This window comes from Acartia tonsa, chromosome 9 (assembly GCF_053477335.1).
Source record: "Acartia tonsa isolate MP-2025a chromosome 9, ASM5347733v1, whole genome shotgun sequence".
In the NCBI taxonomy this organism is placed as follows: Eukaryota; Metazoa; Arthropoda; class Copepoda; order Calanoida; family Acartiidae; genus Acartia; species Acartia tonsa.
In genome coordinates this window covers 16459838-16481773 of record NC_137268.1, presented here as the reverse complement: position 1 = coordinate 16481773, position 21936 = coordinate 16459838, and the positions used below count along the sequence as shown (strand labels likewise).

The following is a 21936-nucleotide window of genomic DNA, read 5'->3' as shown; positions in this document are numbered from 1 at the left end:
AAGGCTGTGAGCCAACTAATGAGAGAACGTGTTCTAAAAATTGAACATTTTTTCTTTCAATAAAAATACATAAACCTCTTATTTCTTGGTTTAAAACTTTGGGGACGTTTTCTAATCTTGATTGGGTTGTACAAATCTTCTGTGTCAAAACTTTTCCATCGGCTATTTTTAATCTATATAGAGGGTAATTTTGTTTATCATAACATAGGATCCATTGTCTTATCCCTTAAGATCCCTGAATAATACTGAAAATTAGCCATACATCATATCGCCCCCCCCCCTCTCCCCGCCTCCCTCATTATTTCCATAATTTTGAGAATTTGAGATAGAGCACGCGAACTTGCAGAAAATTTGCCAATAATTACAGCGGCCAGTGAGATTGGCACAAAATTTGCATTTTTTTCCAGGCTTTGCTTGTTTCCCATGAAAAGGCAAATATCAGCAAAATGTCAGGGTTCTGAAGGGATCATCAAAGGACGATAAAATGATGACGAACAAAAATACCCCCTCTTGTAGATAAATTTTATTGGTGAAAAAAAAATTAGGTACTATTTTGAAACCAACACATCAAAATTCATTAAAAGTACTTAAAGTTAATAAAAACTTTTGTAATTTAAAGTCCAATATCCCCTCCCTCCCTGGCAAAATATGTAAAGAAATACACTTTCTTTTCTTTTACTCATAAGAAAGTTTTTAGGTTAATATGACGTACAAAATTATTATTTTTAATAAAAACATAAGATTATACTATGTTGAAAGATTCATTTGTCTATTGTAAGGTTATTCAGCCAATTACTCATTAAGCTATTGGCTTTTTAATTTTGTGAGTTTTAAAAACTAAAAGTGTTATATAAGAATGGATATATTATTACTTGGATCTTACACCAGATTTTCGTGTTCTCTAATAAAGTGAAACACTCGGCGGGCTGAAATAACGATATCCTACCTTCCACCCCATTCCCTCCCCTCATACTGGATAAATAAACTGACCATTAAAAGAATTCCATGTTAGCATTCTAAAATGACAACAATATTTCCCCTTCATATCATTTATACATCCATTTAAATAAGTTTCTATTTGCTTTAGATGTTGTTTAAATTTAGCACTATAGGTCTAATTGGTGGAACTTGGAGACTTTAACGCCAAAAGCAAAGACGTCGTTTTTTAACACTGATTTTTTTTGGTTTTCTTTACATTTGTTAAGAAATAATAGAATTAAAACACATAATAGTTATTTATCGCATCAGTAAAAGTGAAATTATTAGAGTAATACCAGTTTTTGCAGCACCACGGGGCCTAAAGACCGCGCTAACAAAACTGGTATTAATATTATGATTTTAATTGTATTATTCGTAGAAAAATTGTAAATAATACATTAAGATACATGCTTTTTAAGTATGGAGTAGAATTAATTCTAATACAGCGGATATTAATCGGTTTCAAAGCTATACTAGAAAGAAAATTCTGAATTAAGAAATCAACACTTTAGAATTTTAAAGCCTAAAAATACATGACAAGAAAAGAAAATTTTTCTATAAAACACAAAAGATGCATTTTCAGAAAAAGAAATTTAGTGTTCATACATTTTAAAACTTTTTTTCACATATTTTATCTTATCTTTAAAAATTATTTTTAATAATATTTTTGTGCTTTTTTCATTATATACCTATTCATTAAAATAATTTATCTTTATTTTACAAAAATGAATAGCCGACTTTTATAACGGAATTGTATGATAAAGTCTGATGAAAAATAATTCTATTTAAGGTTTAGTATTGGACAAGTGCCAAAAGATTATCCCTTGGAACATCATCATTTTAAACTTGACAAATTTCTTCACGAAAATCCTACAGAAAATTTCTAGAGGTTTTGGGTAGGGTAGCTTGGAGTAGTCATTTTTTTCCGGTATGATTCGAATCCGATTAATATCTGCTGGATTAGAATCGGTTCGCAGATATACTGTATCATGTATCGTAACGTATTGCAGACTTGTTTGCACGAATAAGAACACAAAACTATCCCGGGCCTTGGGCTAACAAACCTGGTTTTGATCTTAAAATTTTTATTTCATAATCCGCGGAAAGCTGCCTTAACTCTTTTAAAACTAAAAACAATTGTTTAAAACTAGAAAAATAAATCTAAAAGCTCTCTAAAATACATTGAAAGGCAATAAAATTAAAAATGTAACAGATTTATTGTAAAATTGTTTTGCTGCTGTACCTAGAGGCAATTTTTTAAAGTTCCAGATCTAAGTAGAATCCTTAAAAATATTCTGTTTTCCGCGGATAGAATAAAAAGAAAAATTAAGAATAATTTTTTTTTAGTGCTTCGAAAACCAAAAGCCCGGGTTTATAAAACAGGGATTAATTATATTTTATTTATGCGTTAAATTATCTACAATACGATACGATACATAATTTTTCAGTACGGTTTCAACCTGCTCATAATTCAGATAAAATTAGATTGGAAAAATCTACCAATGTTTTCAAGAAAATAATTTCAACAATCGTAGTTTAAATTTTTAAGAATTCGCCCTTATTCAGTAGTTTCAAAGATAAATATTGGATAGATAGATTTAATCTAATTTTAATGATAATGATAACCTTGTATTAATTCAATATTTTCACACCTTTCCCTCTAACTGTATTGTCAATATCTATAATTTTATTGCTACCATAAAATCTGATTTTTAAAAGTTTTTGTTTTAATATTGAAATATTTATAAAAATTTGGAAATCTTTACAGTTTATTAAAATCAAAAGAAGTTGCTCTTTTCATTAAAACTAATAATAAATATTATATTTTTTTATAGAAAACACAACGTTTTTTAATAAGATTTTATTCATCTTAAATCTATAGATTAATGCTTTCGAAGACTTCAGAAAGATATTGATTTTTTTTAAAACAAATATTATATCTACAACTTTAATAACCTATTTATTGTTTAGATAAATGGAATAGCAAATAAGCAAAAAAAAACAATTATTTTTCTATAAAATAAAAAATGCGCTAAATTTCCCTGTAAAAAAATCAATCCAGAATATAAAAAATGCGGATACCTGCATATGCGGATGTTGGTGTGGCGGCAAGGATAGCGGATCCGGATGCGGATATCCAGTCATACTCCGCAGATACGCGGACTCTTGTGCTAATTGCTCCTGTGCAAATTATGATAGTCAAATTTGGATATTTGTTTTATTTTTTGTAAAGTCTATAAATGTAAGGGTGCATTAGAGGAGTATAGGAAGATGTCAATACTCCCTTTAAAATCAAAACTCCACTTTCTTCACGCCGTCAAAATGCTTCACACCCCAAAGGAAAATCGCTGAGTACGCCTTATTCTAAAATCTTAAACAAATTTTTAAAGACCTTTATTTATATAGGCATAAAAGTTTTAGAAAAATTGTTATAAGCTTTAGAGAAATTTACAAAATGACCCTATGAAAGTATTATAGGAAAACAAACGGAAAATTTATTTTCACACCTGTGAAACTTTTAAAGTCAAGCAATATAAAATAAATAACCAAGTTGACAAAATTCCTGATGAGCTGCTGCAGCGGCAGCCTGCATGCTGTCGAATCTGGCAGCCTCAAGGCTGGCCGCGGCCCCTAGAGTGTCAATTCTGGCGGCTGTGGGGGGTATGGGGGCGGAATAAGTGCTTCTTCCAACACTAGGATTTTTAATTTTAATTTTCTGCTTTAATGAAAAACTGTAATTTATAACAATAAAGTACTTTAAATAACTAAACAAAAATTTTAGAAAGTTAGTTATTATAGCCAATAACTTAAAGCTAATTGATCATTATAAAAGTATAACATTAAGTATAACATAAACTGTAATTGAAAACCAATAAAGAAAATATTTGTTAACAATATTTAGAAGAAAAATAGTTTTAAGTCATATTTATATAACCAGTTTTAGATTGACATATAAACCGGAATTAAAACCTATGAAGGAGATATTCAATACAATATGTAATAGCTAAGTATATTTGGCTAAAATATAGGATGAAATTTTTTTTAATTATACACATTCTCTTAAAGATTTAAAATAAAGCTGTAATTGACCTAAGAAAGTAAATATTTGAAACTATATTAAAAGCTAAAAAGAAGGCAAAGTAGATTATTTTCTTACTTCAAAGGCAATGTACCATACTCTTAAAATCTAAATTAATAGTATATTTAGTAGAATACAAAGATCAAAAATTAAAATTAATTTTCCTTGGATCCGAGGGTAACCACGCTGCGCTCACCATTTAAGCTGCACCATTACAGACAAACTTGCAATACTTGCTAAACACAAACTTTTATTTCACTAGGTTTATAGTAATATGTGTTTTTTTTTCTTAGTTATCACTTTGGAGTTTTAGTGCTTCACAAAAATTTTAATATTTGTAAACTTTTTTAAGCAGCTGATATCATTACTTTTTTTCTGAAATAAAATTGATATCCAATGATGGTTAAGATATATAAAGTGATTAGGAGTTGACTGCATATTATAACCATATTTGATAAAGACATGAAACCCAAATATAATACATATATAACCAAGTTCAAAGTCCCAATTATTTTACCAAAAATAATGGTCAAGACTGACATATAAGGAGAAAAAGCTTTTGAGAAATAAAAGAATGCAAATAATTCTCGTTATGGAGGACAAGTATGTGAAAATTGGACTTGGTTGCATTGGGATCAATTTTTGGTAAAGAAAGGATAATATAAAATTGTATAAGGAGTTAAGGAGAGACCACTTTTATGAAAAAGGCCATGCTCAAGTGGATTATCTAACAATTATAACCAAAAATGGTGTCCAGTGCTACCCCTAGCACGACCAAATTTAGCTAACACGACCAAAATTTCATTCCATACTGAAACCTAAACTGTCAGGAGATAGAGAGACTTATGGGCAGTACGCACAGAAAGAGATTTCAACGAGCAAATAGAGAGAAAGAGTCGCGCAATGCCTAATCCGAGGGTATTGTACCCATACCCATTATATTTTCCCCCATCCCCCTTAAAATTTATGCGCGCGGGGCGCGCAAACACCTTCCCCCATGCCCTATTGGTATCCCCGATAAACGGTGAGTCATGAGTCATCATCCCGGGTGTAATGGTTGTGTACAGACCGGCTGTTCTAAAGGCTCGCGCACGTGTCCTGGCGCGCGGAGTAATATCTGCCGGCTATAACAAATTGCATAAAAACTAGGCTTTTATGTTTTATATTTTTTACTATAAATATTTAAATGACAATAGTCTAAAATTCTACTTATAATTTTATTATGTATTCAATTATAATTTTTCTTTTATTAGCTTAGGATTTTATGAACGATTAGTGATATCTAAAATTTAATGAATTAGACCCCGCCTATCTGGGCTGTGATTGGTCGGAGCTACCGGGAAAAAAATAATGCCTCGCGGCGACGCGCATCTAATTGGCAAATAAAACCCACGATTTTTGGCGCTCAGATTTGATAACATGATTTTGGAGTTTTTTAAGGACTCAAAATTTATAGCAGTAGTTAGTGTTTGATAAATATGAAGATAAAATGAATGCTAATATTAAATTCTGGCAGCAAGGGGGAGTATTATGGATGGGTTTTAGTGCTTTTTAGCAGCGCAGCTACTATATAACTATGTGTTCTGTCTGTTAATACGTCAGTCCATAAAAGATTTTAGGAAAATTTACTGTATAATCTTCGATTATTTAAGTGGTTTTAAATCTAAACACACGAAGTTCTTTGAACTATGTTTATCTGTGTAACATTTTATCTTATTTTTCCTTGCTGCACATCATGTGGCCACAATTGTCCTTGTTAAATTATTAAAGCTAGTCTTTTATATAGTTTATATTCTTTAGTTTACATAAAACTATGGTTCCACAATACTTCTTAAAAACTGAAAAGTGTAAGATTTCGTGATTTTGGAAGATTATTTTAAAAAATACATTTACTATTTAGAAATCCAACAGAAGATATTGTTTGAGAAGAGATTCATTTTAAATAACCATAAATAAATATTTAATTTGAAAATGTTTTAAATAGTCGAACTTATTTAAAGCTTTATAAAAATTAAAACATAAGCAACCATTAACAAATTTCACATAGAAGACACTCAATTTTTAAGAATAAACAAAATAAACTATAGAATAATAATAATAATAACAAAATTAAGATTATTTAAATCTATCTACTTAAAAGGATACTTAAAATTTACTTATACCAATGCTTCATCAATTATCAAAATTTAATAAATAGTCCCTTTCGTGGCAACGCTCCTTATGAGGCGATTCGTCGTATTTTTAAAATGGCTTTTTTATAGGTTATTTTAGGTTAGGTTGTATTAGGTTAGGTGATTGCTCCACCTGTTTAGGCAATTGGCCCCGCAGTGTTAGAGCCCCCCGCAGGGGCTAGAAATAAGAGAAAAGCTACTGTGAAAAATACGAAGAATCGCCCCTTAAGGTGCGTTGCCACGAAAGGGACTGTACATGAAAACCTTTGAATTTATTTTATTTTATACTTTTGTCCAAAAATGCCTTTCTTTATTGACCTACAGATTTGATATACACTTGGGGGAGAATTTAAATTATGGCTGTCTATAACACGGGGTTTAAATTCATTACCCTTTTTTGGACAAGTGTATAATAACAAGGATGCCAACATCCATATTAAAAACACATTTTTCTTATAAAAAAGTTTGCCATCAAGAGCAATACAGATATACCGACGGGCTAGGTGAGTTATATATTGGAAAATTATTTGCCATAGAAATATACATATAAAAATTCAGCTATCTTTTTTAAATATATCTTTATAGCCAGACAGTCAGACAAACGGACGATTTGTATCAGAGAGTAGCTTCGTTGCTAGTAAAGGGACTTGGAATTTATTAGGTCAATTTTGATTTAAAATCTATAAAATTGTTTTAATATTTGATACATTTAAAAAGAAATTAATGATTTCAAAATCTGTCTGTTTTAATAAGACCAATTAAACACATAAGTAGAGCAGCAAGAAAAAGTTCCCAGAAAACATTTTGATTATATCCAAATTTATTAAAATGTATTGCATTACATTGCATATCTTTCTAAATAAGTACGTAATCTTTCAGAGCATTACAGACAGACAGACGGACTAAATTAGTTGTATATGAGTCAATAAATGCTTTCGATATTATGATCTAATAATCATAATTTTTATAATTTCATGATCTAATTTACTGTAAAGAAATAATTTCATTGATTTTTAGGGAAAATATTTTATATTTACTTCATATTCAAGGAAAAAGTAAATTTAAAAAGCAGATTTTATTTTTAAAATTTGTAGAAAATTAATTCTTTTAATACTTGTGTTTGAATTCTAACTTTAGTGGCTTGAAAGATTATAAGAATGGTAAGTAGATTGATTTAACCACCTTTGAATAATTCTATTTTTGTTCTAATACAAGGATGACAACATCCATAATAGCGAAGTGCCGACCATATTTATAGGTAAGCTTTACTTTAAAAAGTCAAAACTTTATCCTTTATTCCTGAGTATTGTCGATGTCTGTGGCTTTATAGGTTATTCAATCAAGTAGCCTATAGATAGAATTACAACTGTACTTCTCACAGTGAATATTTAATTACTTGGATATATTGTACAGGGGGGGGGGGATGTTGCTAAAATGGACCTCATTGATTGATCAATTCGTTCATCCAGTAGTAAGGGAGGGGATGGAGCAAAAGGAGTTGATAGGGGGCATCTTAATTTTATTCAGCTTTAAGTTTCATATAATTAAACTACGCGATTAAGTTTGGTGCAACATCAAAGTAATTATATATCGATTTCTTCACAATAAATTAGTTTCATACGTATCCAGTTATATCTCTAAAACGGCTTAATATTATAAGGGACCTTATTGCTGACTATGTAATATCTTTTAAAAGGGAGTGATTGGACATTGGATTAGAAATCATACTGACATCCAAAGTTTAATAAATATTGGATCTTGGACAAAGTAGCTTCGGACAAAGTAGCTTCGGACAAAGTAGCTTCAGGACAAAGTAGCTTCCGGACAAAGTAGCTTCAGGACAAAGTAGCTTCCGGACAAAGTAGCTTCCTAAGAAAAGTAGCCTCCACTGTTAGTAAAGGGCATGGCCGCAGTGCTCGGCCCCCTGGCCTGCCTAGCCACGGGCGCTCGGCATCTAGCCTATAACCTAACCTAACCTAACCAAAAAATTGTAAAAACATTATTAAAACTTGTAAAAACAATATTAAAAATTGTAAAAATCTATCAACCACTTTTTGCAAATCCACGAAATTCTAAACCACCTATGTATTATCAGTTGATGATATTTTTCTTAAATAAATGTTCTGAGGCTAATATAGGTTAGGTTAGGTTAGGTTATAGGCTAGGGAGCCGAGCGCCCGCGGCTAAGCAGGCCAGGGGGCCGAGCGCTGCGGCCATATTAGAGACTATTTTTCCTAGGAAGCTACTTTTCTTAAGTAAATGTCCTGAAGCTACTTTGTCCGGAAGCTACTTTGTCCTGAAGCTACTTTGTCCGAAGCTACTTTGTCCGAAGCTACCTTGTCCGAAGCTACTTTGTCCAAGATCCATAAATATTACCTCTTATTCGTTGACCTAAAAACTTTAAGGAATTTTCTCGTATTCATTCGAATCCGGTGGATAGGAACTGGTTCTCATCCATACGAAAAAACTATGTCTAGCATCGTATTATATCCAGTTTTCTACGAATATAGAAATGTACAATCATAAGATTAAAACTAGTTTTTTTAGCCCCGTGGTTTCTAGTTTTAATCTTATAATTGTACATTCTATATCCGCGGAAAGCCGTTTATAATACGATACGAGAAATAACTATTATTTAATCTTCTAATCTACAGAAGATGTGATTTAGTTCATTATGATAAGAGGTATTTAATATTTTCGTCCATTGTCTTATTTTTTTAGGGCACTGATAGAAACTTTATTTTCAAACATATTTCAGTCAATGTAATATACATACAAATAAATCATATAGAGTATCTTCGCTCCTAACATAAAAAATCTATCTTGATCTATAAGCTTGGTGGCCTATTTGCCTTAGCCTGGTTTTACGCAAAAATTTCTGTGAATCTTTTATAAAATTACACCCTTGCTAGTTGAACTTCAACCCAAGGTGTTCATAAAAATCTACTAAATTTTCAATTAACCAAAAATGCATAATTTTCTAAGAAAATCGATATATTATTACTTGGATGTTGCACCAAATTTTCATTTACTCTAATAAAGTGATGCACGCAGCTGGTTAAACGATACTCCCCATCCAACCCCTTTACCCTATTCCCTTCCGTTCTATTGTATGAGCAAGATAAATTGACGAAAAATTTTCCCTGTCAATATATCCTATAACTATTGCTAAGGATAACTTTTTAAATACACTAACATTGTTGTTTTATGTCATTATGTTGCTTAAGATCTCTAATATCAGCTTCAATGATAAGAAAATACTTTTTGAGAAAAACCGACAGAACTCATTTACTGGACCTCCATAAGTAAGGGGAATCTTCACCAAAAAATCAGACAGACAATATTATAGTTTTTTTCGATACTAAAAATTCAAACAATATTATATATTTTCATATTATTTAAATCAGTGGATGTAGAATATACGTGGATATTATGATAGGAGAAAAACTGTCGTCCATTTAGCTTGCTACTTCCCCTGTCATTTATTTATTCAGTAGGAGGTGATTGGTTTGGGTAAAGGGAGAAAGTCTCCCATTATTAGAAAACATGAAAATCTGGTGTAAGATCCAAATAATAATATATTCATTTTGAAGTCACGTAAAAAATTTTTTCTACATTATTGTAATAACACTGTAACCCAGGGTTATATTCTAAAAATCCGTCCCAGTTTTCTACTGACAACAAGATACAACCACCAGACCTAGAGACCAACAGGGAACTTGGGAGATAAAATTCACACTGAATAAATAAAATTCCTCTTCTGTATATTAAAATCGTTAGTTGAAAAGTTTTTACCATCCATATAGATAAAAAAGTCTCCAAACTTTTAAGGAGTGAATGTATTTATAGAACTTTGGGGACCTCTACAATTTACAGTTCAATGTCCTCTCCATCCCTGCACAGACTTAAAGACGTAAAGACGAATCCGCCTTTTCCCCCACCTATTCATATTACATTCAGAAATTTTCTTTTTTTAGGGTGGTACTTCAAATATCAACAACTTAAAAAGAATAAGAAAAAAAGTCGGGAATAGTCCCTTTCGTGGCAACGCCCCTTAGGGGCGATTCGTAGTATTTTTAAAATAAGCCATAAGTTATTTCAGGTTAGGTTAGGTTATTTTGGGTTAGGTGATTGCCCCACAGGGTTAGGTAATTGGCCCCGCAGGGTTACCCAAAAAGTCAATGGGAAAAAAAATGTGTAAATTTTCTTTTAAGATTAACAAGTAAAGGAGTATAAAGTTTCATCAAATCAAAATTCGATAAAAGTATCCAAAGTTGTTAAGCCAACGAATAAAAAAAGGTGTTGTAAAACTTTGGGGACTAGTGTAATAATCAATAAACACCTCAATGAAGATAGGGAGGAAGGGGGATATTGGAATGTACATTACACTGGTACCCAAAGTTTAATTAACATAATCATGCAATAGTTTACTAATTGATTAGAGTACTTTTTAAAATCTAGCTTGTCCAATAATTTAATCTAATAAAGGTATAATTTTGTTTATTATAATTGAAAACGTATTACAGACATAAATTTTTGTCCATTGTCTTTCCCTTAATATCTCTGAAAGGCACACTTGTTGAGAAAAATAACAGATTACAAAATTATTCATCCAATTTTTATATCAACATAACTTAAGTATGTAGCAGATATTCGATTTCATCAATTTCATTATTAAAAAAAGAAAAATAGTTATTTGTATAATAGACAGCATTCCGTGGATATTAAAATAGAAAATTATTAGATTAACACCAGTTTTGTTAGCCCCGAAATATTAGCATTTTAGGATATCCACATATAGGTCCCCATACGGTTTCAGGCTATTTCATTTTAAGATTTAATCTTGTTAAGGTTTTTCAGTCTACGAATACAGATTATTCTTTTAGATTATAAGATGTCAATAAGTAAATGTTAAAAGAAATATTCGTAGCAACTCTAAATTATGTAATCTGAACCCTGTCTATGCTGTATCACAAATATTAGGGATAAGACAATGGGCAATAAATTGATGTACTACCTAAGTTATTATAAACAAAATTTCTTGTACTTTACACTAATATGAAAAAAGTTTGGACACTGTTCAATGGTATATACAACCAATCAAGTTGTGAAAAAAGTCTCCAAAGTTTTTATCCAACAAATGTGAGAACGTGTGAAAATTTGGCTAGAACTATAATTTTATTTACAGTCTAATTTCCCTTACCTCCCTGTGTATGGTGTACTAGTATAATGGATATAGAATATACGTGGATATTATGACAGGGGGAAAATTTTCGTCAATTTAGGTTACTAACATGGAAATAATTTATTGGTCAGTTCGTTCATCCAGTAGGAGAGAAGGGGTAAAGGGAGTGGATGGGGGGATCGTTATTTTAGCCAGCTACAATTTTCACTTTATTAGAGTACATGATAATCTGGTGTAAGATCCATATAATAATAAATCCATTGCTAGAATGTACTTGATGATAAATATATTTATTTATTCATTATTCATATCTAAAATTAGTTGAGCCACATTTTTTAAAGGCAAAGCTGTTTTATAACTAGGGTCTGTACGACAGAACATCAAACGTCTTTTTGTAGGACAGAGACACTTTGTTATTAGATAAGCATCTTTAATATAAGTCTTAAAATGTAAGTATGTCCGTATTAAACATCCTTTATTAAAGTAATTTTGGGACAGATTATTGAATACTGAATGGGTTGCTACTATTTTTATGTAAATGATCATTGGTCTATCTGATTTGTTCAGCTTCTCTTTTATGGATGTTGTCATCCTTGGTTTATAACATATTTTGTATTTGATTATTATAAACATATATCACAAGATAAGTTTCAATTTTTAATCTATTATCTATAATTTTCTTAAAATATTTTAACATTTTTGAATCATGGTATATATGTATGAAATTTAGATTTCATAGTTTAGAAGAGTTGATTAACAATATAACATACTAGAGTTGGCTCGATATGACTATCTTGCTATTAGCTGGTTTATTCAATGTTTTATTTACATTTTAGTTTTAAAATATAAAATTCGTTGACGTTTAGCTTAAATCTATTTTACCGCTTAATTAAAAAAACGTATCTATTATATTGCCTCTCTCTTTCTTTAAAATCTTTTTTTTCAAATTTTACAACTAAGTTTTTTTTTAGAAACTTTGGTTACTATTATCAAATCTTGATTTGCTGGTGCAAACCAGCATTTGCATTGTTCAAACTTTTTAACCATTAATCTTTATCTACAGAAAATAAAATGTTTATCATCATTGGGAATGTAAATCAATTTATTGTTCGTTGTCTTATCCCCGACGGAAACGCATTGAAAGGAATTTTGATTTTTAACAGAGAAATTACTAATGATTTTGTTTCAGAGAAGTAGATATGAGATAGATGAATAAGGAAATAAATAGATAGATAGATGAATATTATTGATTAGATTCACCTGTTGATCATGTGATCAATTGGATGACCGACACCTAGAAGACTAAGAATATACACTAGTCTAATAAGTATAAGGTTGAAATACTGCCTCTAAAGACTTAAATAACTTACATCCACGCTAACTTTTTTTTGTCAAGTATCTTGCTTAGTATATGAAAGGCTATTTTTAACATCTTTAGTTATGCCAATATTTTGGCCAAGAGCTAACGTCTCGGGATATTATCTTGTGTGTCTTTAAGTTTAAATAATCCTTAAGTAACATTGCTAACCACTGAACCGACTAAATTCTCCCTCTTAAGGTAGCCTGACATAGCCCCCGAGAAAGTTTTAGAAGAAAGGTATTGTCACTTGACCAATTAATTTCTATTTTAGGTAAGCTTAACATGGGTCCATTGATGGTTTTAGACTAATTTGATTTTATATTAAAGTCTTGGAATTGGTTTAGAATTTATTAAACACAAAGCCCCTAGATGATAGGGGTCCAGCCGCTAGCTCGTGTATGTGTATTAAGTGATGAGACTTGTTTATTGATGGAAAAAGATGAATTAACTTTCGTCCTCTACAAAGTTGTTTATTTATCACCAGGGAGGGTTTCAACCTAGCGCGCTGGAGGAGTAATACAATAATACGCGTCCATAAGATTCTTTTATCTTTAAGACGTTAAAAATATTAGGTTTTGCTTAATGGACAAATGGGTTCACTATAGGGTATCCAAGTTATTTGTGGCATTTCTCTGTTTCTATATGTATGCGTTTAAGTCTCCTAAAAATCTTAGATTGTGCTTTAGAACAATATATAAAGTTCCCCTGTTGAGAAATTCTGACTTTGGTAGCTAATAATGTTTGGGGGAAAGAAGGGATGTAAATAATTTAAACAGCATTGTCCACTCCCTCTCTCCCTGGGTGATACATGTATTAAAACCTTAGGTGAAAACTCCTGAACTTTAAACCTTCCTGAATGGTGTTTGTATGAATGGTAGAATCAAGACTTTGATTTTATGTTTACACAATCATAATAATATATTGATTTGTACCTTTTATTTTTTTTATTTAGTAGATATATAGATTAAGCTATACAAATTGGAAAGAATTTTAATGAATATAATAGATTTGAAATCTGCATAAAATTTAAAGGATTTTTTATAAAATTCTTTTTTTATATAATTCATTATTTAAAAGTGCAAATCCAATTTAAGTTTATTAATTTTGACCAATAGGATAGGTGGATTGGAAACTACCTACGCTCTAATTGGTTGAATGATGTACGTCACTTAAGCTTCTCCAATCAGGGCGCAGATGTATGTTTGAATGGATGAATAACTAGATTGATAAATGGATGGATGTATTGATAGAGGTAGGGATGTATGGATGGTTAGAGGAATGTACGGATGGAGGAATAAATGAATGAATGGATGGATTAATAGATGAATAAATGAATAGATTAATAGATGAATGAATGAATGGATTAAAAGATGATTAAATGAACAAAGGATGGGTAGATGGACGAAAAGAATTTTGAATATAAAAGAGAAATATAGATAAAAATTGAAAAGGAGATAGATAGATGAACATTTAGATAAAGACAGACATACATATAGATGGATAAAGAACTGGTTAATCACATAAATGTTTAGGTAAATGGTATAATAGAATGTTCTTGAGTTATTAGATAAATTTTTCAAACAAATTTCAGTTATTTTGTGAAAACATATAGTTGAATATATCTCTGATTATATTGAATGGTTGATGATCAAATATTATTACCCATGTTAAATCAGAACAAATAGATATATAGACAGATAGATAGATAGATATATGAGTAGATAGTTTTGTAGTTAGATAGATAGATAGAAAAATATAGATACAGATAGATGAACAAAAAGGTAAAATATTATTACCCAAGCTAAATCAAAACAAATATATATTTAGATATACACACAAATAGCTTATGAGTAGATAGTTTTATAGTTAGATAGAAAAATAAATAGGTAGATAGATAAAAAGGTAGAATATTATTACCCAAGCTAAATCATAACAAATATATATTTAGTTATACACACAAATAGCTTATGAGTAGATAGTTTTATAGTTAGATAGATAGATAGAAAAATAAATAGATAGATAGATAAATATTATTACCCATGCTAAATCAGAACAACTAGATATATAGACAGACAGACAGACAGACAGACAGATGGTTAAATAGGTGAAATACTATTACCCATCTTAAAAATGGATTTTTTATCACTCGGATCTTACACCAGATTATCATGTGCTCCAATAAAGTGAAACTTGTAGCTAATTAAAATATCGATCCCCCCTGTCTTGCCCCTTTTCCCCATTCCCTCCAACTATTTGAACGAACTGATAAATAAATGATGTTAATGTTAGCAACTTAAATTGTCGTCAAAATATCCACGTATATTCTATACCTATCCATTATCCTATATCATAACACTTGTGATATTTCACAATATTCAATATTTTTCCTTGTGACTTGGAGCATCTTAGATGATACTATGCAAATTAATATACAATAATATACATACATCACCATTAGTGATAACAAAATTACCCCTTCTATAAATTAGAATTATTCCTTGGAAAGTTTAAACACTGCTTAATCTTAATTTAACCAACTAATACACGAACGAATTCATGAAACTGCAGGCACCAGCATAATATTCAGTCCAATGTCCACTCCCTCCCTGGGCCTAGCTAGCATAATTTGAATGTTATGAAAATATTGTTGTGGACAACCATTAATAATAACCATAGCAAATACAGACTAAATGTGTTTACAAATCCATTTACAAATTTATATTAGAAAGTATTTCTACAGAATTTTGATGAGATTTGATTTATTATACGAGGCTCTAACATTCAAGCAAATAATTTGATTTAGCAAAAACCACTAATTCCGAGGGAGGAAAAAGATATTGGACAGTCAATTATAGTTGATTAGTTGGTTCAAACTGGTGTATTGAAACTTTTTTCAGCGAATAATTCTAATCTACAGAGGTGGTAATTATGTTTATTATCATTGGGGATGTATCATGTGTATCAATTCATCGGCCTGTGCCCCATGCCTTAATCTAAACGGGTTGCTACAATCAAGCAGTGTCTAAACTTTTTCACCATCAATTTAATATATAAAGAAAGGGTAATTTAGTTTATTATACATGGAGGGTGTACATAAATTTATTATAATATTTTACCAAATTCCTCCAAAAAATGTTTAGAGACTTGCAATTTCCATTTTCATTATCTTACAAGGTAAAATAATAAAAAAAGTTAATTTGTAAAAATGTTATTTATTATGAATGAAATAGACATATTTGGTTATGATATTATGCGTGCAGTCATTAAATTGGTCAGGGATCTTCATGGATAAGACAATAGTCCATAAATTGAAATACATCTCCAATGATGATTAACAAATTTACCCTTTCTGTAGATTAAGATTATTGGTTGTAAGTTTAGACACTACTATTTTGGAACAAACCCATCAAAATGAAATTGAATAAGATAACATGGTTATAAAACTTTGGGTACTAGTTTGATATTCCAATATCCCCTCCCTCCCTGCAATAAATGTACCTACTGAGGGGAACTTATTTAATTTACCATGCGTATTTAATTTTATCTTTATCTGAATTCTTAATTTTTTATACAAACACAAAATTTGCAGATTTTCTTTGATTTGGGCTTAAAATATTGATTTAAAACTTAGCACGATGATTGCTGTAACTAAATTATGTTTTACTTATTAAGTTCTGCCTATTATCTGTCTTAGAGTTTCGCTTTTATAGATGTTGTCATCGTTGTTTTTTCATTGACTTGCTGATGCGTCCTTAGCTTCTAGGGAAGAAATTATACCAAAACAAGGATGACAACATCCATAAGTAGCGAAGTTTAAAAATTATGAATATATATATATTGGGAAAAATTACTATAAAGCAGTGTCATACGATAAACATTAATCTTGATAATATAGGAACCTAAAAAATCACGCAACCTTAAAATTTAAAAATCTAGGAATCGATCTAGCACTGCAATTTATAGACAAATCTTACTGAAGCTTGATAAAGATATGTAGAATATGAGCATATTCAATCCCTGATAATTTCAGCCGTAAAACCTGAATATTAATCAAGAAAACCATAGAATACCTAAAAATCTAGGAATCGATCTAGCACCCCAATTAATGGAAAAAATCGTAATGACAATCGTAACTTAAGGAAAATATGTAGAATGTAAAATTAACAATCCCTGAAAATTTCAGGCCATTATTTTAGAAAGGAGTTGAGAAAATAACGAAAACATGAAAATGTAGGAATCGATCTAGCACCTAAAATAATAGACAGATGGACAAAACAATGTATAGATTAGATGGGCATAAGTTATAAGAATCTTCACTAAAAATTTCAGCTGTCTATCTTTTATAGGAGCCGAGAAAATCACGTTTCCCCCACTTTGTCTCAGACGGACAGACGGACGGACGGACATTTCGAATTATAGAGTAGCTTCGCTACTAAAAACTAAAACTATCCTGGAACCTTTGTGAAGCTCCCCTAAAATGAAGAACTTAATGGTTCAGTGGTTAGTGAGATCTTAACGGGCCAACAAAGAACTCTTTACTTTATGTGTAATTAGCAGCTGCGCTTATAGCATGTGAGTGCTCTGTATTCAAAAGGGCAGAAAAAAACCTAAAACCATCCGAGGGTTTAAATCTAAAAATAAGATAGCCTAAAACCCTCCCGAGACCTATGTGAAGCTTTCCTATTAGAGAAGAACTTAATCAGTTCAGTAGTAATTAAATTTTTAAGCTTCAGACAAAAAAACTTAAATCTTGTTATAATGGGATTGGATATATAGTAAGTAATACATAAAGATATCTGAATGATCTCTTATTAATCTCAATTTATCCAGCTCTAAAAACTTGAATAGAAAATCTATGTTTTCTAACATCTACATTGTACATTACTTTTAAAAAATATCATTATCCAAAGGATTTAACTTTAAATATTTTGACTCTTCCACCCTTCTGATTTTAAAATGGTGGTTTCCCTCAAAGTGGCTTCTTGTCTAGGACAGAAACCCTTTCCTTGTTTCAAAATAAGTTGAAATTAATAAAGGGGTTAGATTTCTGTGTGTTTATTTATTGGTTTAAGTCAGGTTAGGTTGTATTTGGCACAGAAGACCCTCCAAAGGCAGGTAGATAATCCGCCGGTGGTTAAGTATAAATAACTGAGGAAAAACTACCCCCCCTCCCTTATTTTCAAATAAATGAAAAGACTATCCCTCCCTGTTAATGGGAAGTATTTGACAGGAAATTTTCTTGATACTTAATGTTTTATAAACTCGTTTCTCATTCATTTTCTTAAAACCTTTGAGTAATTCTAATCAATTTAATTTGTTAGTTCAGACTTTATAAAAGGAGAAAATATGGTAATCATAATTAGAAATGTGAATTAATTTATCGTCCATTGTTTGTCCCTTTAGATCCCAGCATTTTAGTAAGATATTTAACATAAGAGTGGTTGTTTATAAAGGATCTAAGTGACAGTGTTAGGATAATGTTTGAATAGTAAATACATATGTAAGCACCCAGTGTTGAATCAGGTCCGGAAAAATATCATGGACAATTGTTTCAGTATGGCTTCGAAACCGATTAATATCCGTTGGATTAGAACCGATTCTCAGCAATAATGAAAATCATATTTACTAATTTAGCATAGTATTACCGACAATTTGCCATGAATACTAAAATTAAATCATATATGTAATTAATACCAGCCTTCGACACCTCGTGGCTAACAAAACTGGTTTTAATCTTTTTTTTTAAATATCCGCGGAAAGCTGTATATGGTACGAAGCGATAAATAGCAATTCCTGTGTACTAATCCTCAGAAGAATAACCTTAAACAGTAGCAAAATAAAGATTCCCTGAAAAGCAATATCTGATCATTAGACGGATAAATTTCGAAAATCAAATAACTGAAAATAAAAACCTTGTAAGCTAAACAATAAATGAATAACATAAGTATAGATATATAAACTAGATAACTACCTGGATCCAGTGTTTGGGACCTTTTTCGTCTGCAAGCAAATTGCTTTCTGCTCTTACTTTGCTGTATCAATATTTACGACTCTATTGGCTGATATTCAAATACCCAATTGAAAGTCGGCACAGGATCCACGGGGAGGGGACATACATAATTATTTAACCCCTTCCACCTCTATTTTTTTACTTTAATAGTTGGGATTAAAAATGAACAGTAAACTATTACTCTAAAAAAGGAAGTTTATAATATGTAATAAAAATGATATAAAAATCAGACAGATGTAGGGAAGGAATATCTAATTATAGAGTAGCTACGTTACCAAATAAAACAAGACCTTATGCAGCTGCAATTGCACACTGCAAGCATCTCGTTGGTACACAAGATACAGAATGATAGCAATAAAAATTCAAATTTTACCTCTTAGGAATTGAAATATTAGGCAGTAGTTTAAATTTTATTGCCTGATCATTTATTATTTCCAGCCTTAAAGGGGGTAGGTATCAGGAAGGCAGGGAATATTGGGCAGTTAATTAGAAATACAATACTGAGCTTGATCTTTAAATCATTTTAGTGACGATTCAGATCGGGGCGCGCCAAAATTTCAGCCAATCACAGCGCTGCATTTTGAAAATGCAGCGCTGTGATAGGCTAAAAGTTTGGCGCGCCCCGATCCGAATCACCCCTAAAATGATTTAAAGATCAAGCTCTGGTATTCCCTAACCACTTTACGGTATTTGTTGGCTTAGAAACTTTAGTTAATTTTACTGAATTTAGATTGTTAAGTTTAAAACTAGAAGTGTCTAAACGTTTTAACCAATAATTTTAACCTTTAGAAAATGTAATCATGTTTATTATCATTGGGGATGTATATCAATATACTGTCCATTGTCTTATCCCTTAAGATCCCTGGGAAGGCATTTAAAAAAAATGACTACAGTACCTCTTCAAAAATTATGTAATTTTTAAATTAATAAAATTTTCATTAATATTAGGCCAAATCCTGTAAAATTGCCTATAGATAGGTTAGGATTTCCTTTTAAATATAAAGGAAAATAAAAGACTTAGGAAACCTAATATGATAGCCTACAAAATTTTTATAGTTAGGCTACATGTCATTAAACTAAATTCGGCTGAAAATGAAAGATACATAGGTAGATCTTTATCAAACTACATTTATTTTAAATTTTTAAATACAATAATTTTTTCACAGTTGACACTTAAAAAACAAGAGTTACACATATTAAAATAATAAATAATGAGTTAATAAGAAATAGAATCATAATCAAATAGAGCTTAAAAAACATTTCTATTTTCGTTTTTCTTTACATATTCTAAGCCAAAACTTTTACCAAGAAAAGGGAATTTACAATTTAATTTGCCCTATAATGTTTTGCAAAAAAATTATTACAATTACTAAAAATTATTACAGATCTAAATTAGTCACATTAATGACAAATTTTTAAAATTAATTTTTGAAATATCAGACAAAAAAATCACAATAAAAGAATTATCCTTAAGGATACATTACAAAATCTCAGCGTTAAAGATAACAATTAGAATAAAATGGATGACAACATCTTTAAGAACGACGATCAGACAGATCAATACTAACACTATAGAGTGAAGAAACAATTTTAAGTAAAATTATGAACAATTATCATGCAAAGTTTAAAATAAATAAGACGATTCTAATTTTCCAAAATTAATGATAAAGTGTTATTTAATTCAAGCTTATATGAGTGCTTCAATAATAAATATATATAAATTTAGATGTATAACCCAGACAACTATCTGGCCCAAGTGTTTGGGAGCTCTTTCGTCTGCTAGCAAATTGCTTTCTGCTATTTTGTAGCGACTTGGTCGTGTTTATATTTCCGATATTCAAAAACACGATTGAAAGACAGCACTGGGTCCCAAACTCGTGGTTGGAGTTACATATAGCTTGTGCCCCTCTATTCTGTTACAATAATGATTCAATATAAATTAAGATATAAATATTAGATATATGACTAGGGCAATTACCAGTTAAAATGTGTATCAAATTAACAATAATAAGTAGAACAAAGTGTTCCAGTATTTCATCAAAAAATTTATGATTTGATTTTAGCAGACCACAAATCTGTGATTTAAATTGCCTAGCTGAAGCTTTTAATAGTGCCTATAATAAATGACGTCATACTGGCCTATCATTGGTCATTTAAAATTTATACTGGCATGCTATTGGTAATTTAGTCTGTGTATTGGCCTATTATTGTTTATTTCTATTGTATGACGTCATTTTTAAAGGTCTTAGCCTAGTTCTGACAAATTATATGCTTGTTTGAAAACTTTCAAAAAATCTTTTATTACTTTTTATCTAAGCAAGGCAATTGATAAAACTGAAAGACTAGAAACCCCTTTAGAGTTATTTTGTAAATACTTCAAAAAAGTTGACTTTTTGATATAGGGGGTGGGGGGGGTGGGGGTTCTAGAGTTGATATTTTTATGGGGAGTTGGTGGAACTCTCCCTCAGAATAGTCATAAACCTTCCCTAACCTTCAATAAAAGGGATACAGACAGACAAACATCTTATCTTTCTAATACAACAATATGATGTATAGGATAAATATTTGATGATAATGTATAAACATTGAGCCATGTGTGCTAAACAAAAAAGCTAATTGATTTTATCAGATGTGTGTGTGTATGTGTTTACAAGATGGGTGTAAATACAATATCTAAGATAAAATATACAACATCATGCATATTTTAGTTAGGTTTAATTTCGGGAAAGAAGAGGACATTGGACTGTAAATTACCGGGTACCCAAAGTTTAATAACCACACTTGAAACAATGGGTACTTTTAACCAATACTTTTAATCTACAGAAGGTGTAGTTTTGTGTATTATAATTGAGAATGTGCATTGTTTTTTCACCATTGCATTGTCTTATCTATCAAGATCCTGGTTAATTTACATAAGTTTTAAAACATAATAGAATAAAATACATAACTAGATATTACCAACCAATTTGATTTGAAACTTCTAAGCATATGTAACACTTTATCTCTATATCAATAACTAGCGGCTACGCCCCTAGAGGCCTCTAGGGGCACTTGAGGAGAGGAGAGTGGAATTTGATAACCCAATTTCTTATTTTAGATTTTAAAAGAAAAAGTTTTTAAAAAATTTGGGGTAGGGGGGCAAAAAAAATTTTT

The 21936-nt window shown here is 30.5% G+C and overlaps 3 protein-coding genes across 7 annotated transcripts in view; 2 read left to right on the top strand and 1 right to left on the bottom strand.

Moving 5' to 3' along the window:
- Positions 1-5097, bottom strand: part of LOC145328597 (uncharacterized) — a 46011-nt gene extending 40914 nt beyond the window's left edge. The window contains exons 1-2 of the mRNA XM_080172341.1: positions 5059-5097; positions 3061-3159 (exon numbers count right to left, since the gene is read on the bottom strand). Coding sequence (XP_080028467.1) covers positions 3061-3159; positions 5059-5097 — 138 coding nt within the window. The remainder of the gene's footprint in view (positions 1-3060; positions 3160-5058) is intronic.
- Positions 1-21936, top strand: part of Pyroxd1 (pyridine nucleotide-disulfide oxidoreductase domain 1) — a 418591-nt gene that overhangs the window by 240441 nt on the left and 156214 nt on the right. The gene's annotated exons all lie outside the window — the stretch shown is intronic.
- Positions 1-21936, top strand: part of LOC145327615 (adaptin ear-binding coat-associated protein 1-like) — a 356073-nt gene that overhangs the window by 240441 nt on the left and 93696 nt on the right. The gene's annotated exons all lie outside the window — the stretch shown is intronic.